The sequence below is a fragment of the Poromitra crassiceps genome (assembly GCF_964638095.1).
Source record: "Poromitra crassiceps genome assembly, chromosome: 4".
In the NCBI taxonomy this organism is placed as follows: Eukaryota; Metazoa; Chordata; class Actinopteri; order Beryciformes; family Melamphaidae; genus Poromitra; species Poromitra crassiceps.
This window is the reverse complement of record NC_139626.1, coordinates 37,347,881-37,352,734: the sequence shown is the minus strand read 5'-3', so window position 1 is coordinate 37,352,734 and position 4,854 is coordinate 37,347,881. Positions and strand designations below refer to the sequence as shown.

The 4,854-nt window shown below is 41.3% G+C and overlaps 1 protein-coding gene across 1 annotated transcript; it reads right to left on the bottom strand.

Moving 5' to 3' along the window:
* Nucleotides 1–2,840: 2,840 nt before the first annotated feature.
* cdkn2a/b (cyclin-dependent kinase inhibitor 2A/B (p15, inhibits CDK4)) lies at nucleotides 2,841–4,433 on the bottom strand (the record flags this gene model as incomplete). Its single annotated transcript, XM_083635901.1, has 2 exons — nucleotides 4,220–4,433; nucleotides 2,841–3,095 (listed from the first exon to the last, which is right to left on the bottom strand). The coding sequence occupies exons 1-2, from the start codon at nucleotides 4,346–4,348 to the stop codon at nucleotides 2,841–2,843; spliced, it is 384 nt and encodes a 127-aa protein (XP_083492027.1). The 5' UTR covers nucleotides 4,349–4,433.
* Between the last annotated feature and the right edge of the window lie 421 nt (nucleotides 4,434–4,854).

The window sequence follows — 4,854 nt, the reverse complement described above, 5'->3', positions numbered from 1 at the left end:
AATTTATTTAAATCTTTCTAATGTCTAATCATTTGACAGTTTATGCTTAGTAGCATTGGACTTGCCCAGTTGGCTGCCCCGTAGTTGATTACCAACACCACTAAGTGGTGCTGGGGAGGTGTTTCCTAGAAAATAAGGCAAAGCTTCAGATAATATAGATTTTTAAAGTTGAAAACCTTAAAGCACTTTTGACTTACGGTATTTAAACTGCCTAGCCCTTGCCTATTCGTCCAAATCATTCAGGGGTTTAGTCTGAGACTGTGGGCCTCCCCCAGACAAAGCTTGGAAAAAGGAGCCCACCTCGCTCAATTCCTGAATGTCTATGCGATCATGATTGTTATTTGATCCCAGACACTCAACAATTGAGCCAAGATAGCCTGATATTGCTGTTTGACATATTACTTCAGACTACACCAAATACATAAACATGTCTGTCTGAAGGCATTTATTATGTTCTGACTCTGGGAAAGTGGGAAAAACTGTCAAATTCCCAAAACTACACTATACTGTACTATCTCTGAACTCTTTAACCAAATCACACATTTAGGCTATTCTATGATATCTCCTTTTGAGAACTAATGTAATAGTAATATTTTTTCACTTCCATTCACTCCCCTGAAACTGCTTGGAGTCCCCCTGGGTAGGCCCGCCTCCCACTTTGAAAAAAATCTGGTCTAAATATTACTAGGCTAACTGTTGAGATGAAGCAATGTTGCTGATTTTGTCATTATGTCCGGCTATATTATGCCTCTCGGGCTGTGCCGTGTGCTGGACCCAGGTCTAAAATATCAAAATGTTACCACTTCCCAGTGTTGGTGGCTTACAGCACTAATGAAGAACTCTGCTTCTGCCACCTTTTACGAACATATTAAAATTAACACGTCATCCATATGACTCATTAATGACTCTTCTTTCTTTCGGTTTCTCTCTTTCTTTGAGTTCGCCAGAAAAAAAAGCCTAAGAGTTATAAAAAAAAAAGAGAGAAAACAAAATGGAGAGAGAAAAAGAAAGTCCCAACAATTGCTCCATGTCAAATAGACAATTTCATCCCCATAAAATCCATTTAGGCCTCCATTTAATCAGAGTGGGTTTGGGAGTTTAATTTACTATTTGACTGCATAAATCTATAGCCTCTCCACCCTGTTTCTTTCCACTCCGGCAGTGATGATGGTTACATATAACAACGACTCTGATTGGAAACCATTAGGCCAGTGGTTTTCAAACTTTTCAACCGAGGAACACCAAAGGCCAAGACAAAATCTCAAGTCACACCTATCTGTGCAAAATAGCCTCTATAACAAGGTGTTATCACTCTAAACATTTATTTACTAATGCCAAATAAAATTTGACAATTATAATATATTATTATTAGAAATATTAGCAAAATAATCCAGGAATTAATTTGAAACTTTGTAAAATTACATCAAAGCAGCAACACACCCGCTTTTTGTATAGTTGTAGGCTATATTTGCATTAATAATGTATGGTTATCACAAAATCCCAAGGCACACCTGGACTTGACTCAAGGCACAAAAGGCACACCATTTTGGGAACTAATAGGCTATAGTTAACAGGGTTCCCACACTTTCTTAAACATCAAATTCAATTACTTTTCAGGCCCAATTCCCACAAATTCAAAGACCCACATGGCATAGTTTGAGATATGGGTCAAGCTTAATACTGTTACAACACAGAAAATGTTATAATGACAATTAGCAGGCTTTACAGAAGCTCACAGTCTACGATTAAAAAGAGAGAGGCTTGAATGTGAACACTTCTCAACTGTGACACATAAAAAACTAATTTCAAAAGAACTTCAATTTGTATTCTTGCACAAAATATATAAATTCAAGCACTTTCAATAACCCATGTCTATTTGTCTATTTTCAAAAACGTTCAATGCCCTGATTTTATTTTCTCAATTTCATAAACTTTCAACGATTTCAAGGACCAGTGGGAACCCTGAGTTAATTGTCATCTTAAGGTTTATTTACAAACAGCCCTAGGCTTTTTTTTTTTTTTAATCCTGGCACCTCACAGTAGGCTATGCATAATTCTATTATTAGGCTGTGGGTTACCTTTGCTCTGTCTGGTTGTCCTTAACCCCCCCCCCCCCCCCCCCCCCCCCAACACACGTTCTCACACACACACACACACACACACGCACACACACTTTTAACAATTAATAGCAAGTAACATTTTATTAAAGTGCATAAGTGGGTATCCAAGTTTAAATTCGTATTTGTAGCTACACAGGGAAAGCAAATCTCTGCCACATAATGCTTGAGTTGCCCATTAATAGGGACACTGATATTCAAACCTGCACCATGTTATTTTTCTTTTGTAGCCTATACAAGTTTGTACTATTTAGTTGCTATTGTATATACAAAATCACTTCCATAATCATAAAGAAATAAATAGGCATAACTTATCGGGCTACAATAACGAAAAATAACATCCAAAAAGGATCGCGTCTACCACAGCAAAGCAGGCCTGAGTTTCGAATATTTTCCTATAGGCTACTGATATGGAAAATAAAACTACATGAAGTAGCCTAGCCTATAAGGTCACTAAAATAGCCTACTGAATACCACAAAGTTATGAGAGTGATTTTTCATTTAAAATGGTCATAACCGCGATTAAAACTCTTTCATTCCTATTGATACTGTAATTTCGTTAAAATGAAGTCCTTAGTTCATATGCCGCCATTTAGCAAAACAAAAACAAACGAATAAATACAATTCAACAGCGAAAACAGGTGATGCAGGCCTCAGGCCCGCAGCGCCCACCCACACCCATGGTCCCCTCTCTCTCCACAGCAGAATCTGTTGCGCACTAGCCTATTTTACAGATTCCAGAAAGTCCACTACTTCTCTATGGCCATGCTGTCGGGCCAGGTCGACCGGCAGACAGTCCCAGTGGTCCCGTGCCTGCGGATCGGCCTGGTGCTGCAGCAGCAGGCGCACCGTGTCCAGGAAGCCCGTCCTGGCCGCGTCGTGCAGCGGGGTGCTGCCGGTGCTTCTGTCCGCCACGTTGGGCTGCGCTCCCCGCTTCAGTAACAGCTGAGCCACCGGCGTGCTGCCCATCATCATCACCTTCATGGGGACACAGCACGAGGTACGAGTGAGATGTGTTACATTTCAACCAACATCCTTTCGGATGACAAGGTGATCGCGTCCAGGCTAGCAAGGTGCGCTCACTCCACTCTGGATAGACTTGTTTATAATGGAGAGCTTATAGACCAAGGAAGGATTTGGAAGCCATATAAAATATGTGTGTGTGTGTGGGGGGGGGGGGGGTTTGGGGCATTCAGGGCCAGTATTTGCACGAAGTTGTATTTTATTATATATTAATATAACCACATTCATCAAATACTAGTAGCATATTTGGTCCATAAATTGCCGGCTTTGGAAATTTTGGTGGCAAATACATAGCCTACTATTAAATTGCAAGCACTTTATAGTTCAGGGCTGAATTGACGCCCCTGAAAATTTGCACATGGACACATCGGAGATCCTTGAGTTAAAGTCCAGAGACTTTATGACCATACATTTATGATCTAATATTTTTATTGGAGCCTTATAACTTATTGTGTGCAGTAAGCACCTGCGGGAGATGTCTGTATCTTTGCGCACGGCAGCAGGCAGAACACAGCTGGATTACACCCGTAGGCTGATAGTGTACCATACTATTTAATATTTTAACCTGATTAATTAATAGTGGGTCTATAGTAGTAAATTGAAATCCAGGGTCACAACGTCCAATAGGTCTGTTAAGAGTTGCATGGCATTTTAAACTGCATATTGCATAAAATGGGCAGTTTTGTTGGTTCTCCTAGCTTGATGAGAATATTATATTGACATGGAAAGAAAGGAGGGCAAAACCCTAAAACCCTAGTTTTTCGACAAGAGAAATATACATGTCTGTGAGCTTGATCATTGCAATCCATGGTAGGCTACGAGGCGCGCAGGATTTGGCTTTAAGTGAGTCATTTTGCCAGGAGTCAGGAGATGCGCGCAACTCTGCTTTTTCGAAAAGTGGACGAACTTTTTCTGCTGAAACAAAAGGCGAATTCTTGATTATGAGTTCATTAATACTCAGTAGCCTATGCTATTAGCTGTCATGATCGAGGTTTGCTGTGCTTGATAATCATAACAGAAAATGCAAAGAAACTAGTCCTGATCCTGTCTGGGACGGTGGCTCGCACAGTGACACTGACCTGCAGAGGCGTCCGCCCAAAGCAGTTCTGTCCGTTGACATCGGCTCCACTTTGAAGGAGAAACTCGACCTCCTCGGTGTTTCCATTCGCTGCTGCTGATGCTAGATCATCTTCGAGAGTCATTACCATGACTAACAATATCCAAAGCAAAGGCAGCCAGCCTCAGTGACAGATTGCTCTAACTGGCAGCCTATAGCCTATTTGAGGAAATATAATCGGCGCATAAACGTGCCAAAGTGCATGTAATTAAAATAATGTTCCTTTCTGTCCTTGGCGTGGTCGATCAGTCAAGACCTCCAATCATCGCCTGACTCGCCTCGGATAAGAAAATCGTACATCGTCTGACCAGCGGACGGTGTAGTGTCTGGGCTTGTTTTGAATGGGTGACGTCATTGCTGCCTGGTTGCTGCAGTCCTGCCGACATGCGCATGCGCTGCTTCGAGGATCTAGTTTTGACAGCCGCTGCAGCCAGCAACCACGCTGGGTTGATGGTAGAAGTAATGTAAATTATATGCACAAAAGATACATATTATCTTGTGTGCATATCTGATTGGCGGACATTACTATACAAGCTCTTGAGTTGCATCCCAAAATAGGAAGTGCTACAAATGTGGGAGAAACAAACGGTGGAAACA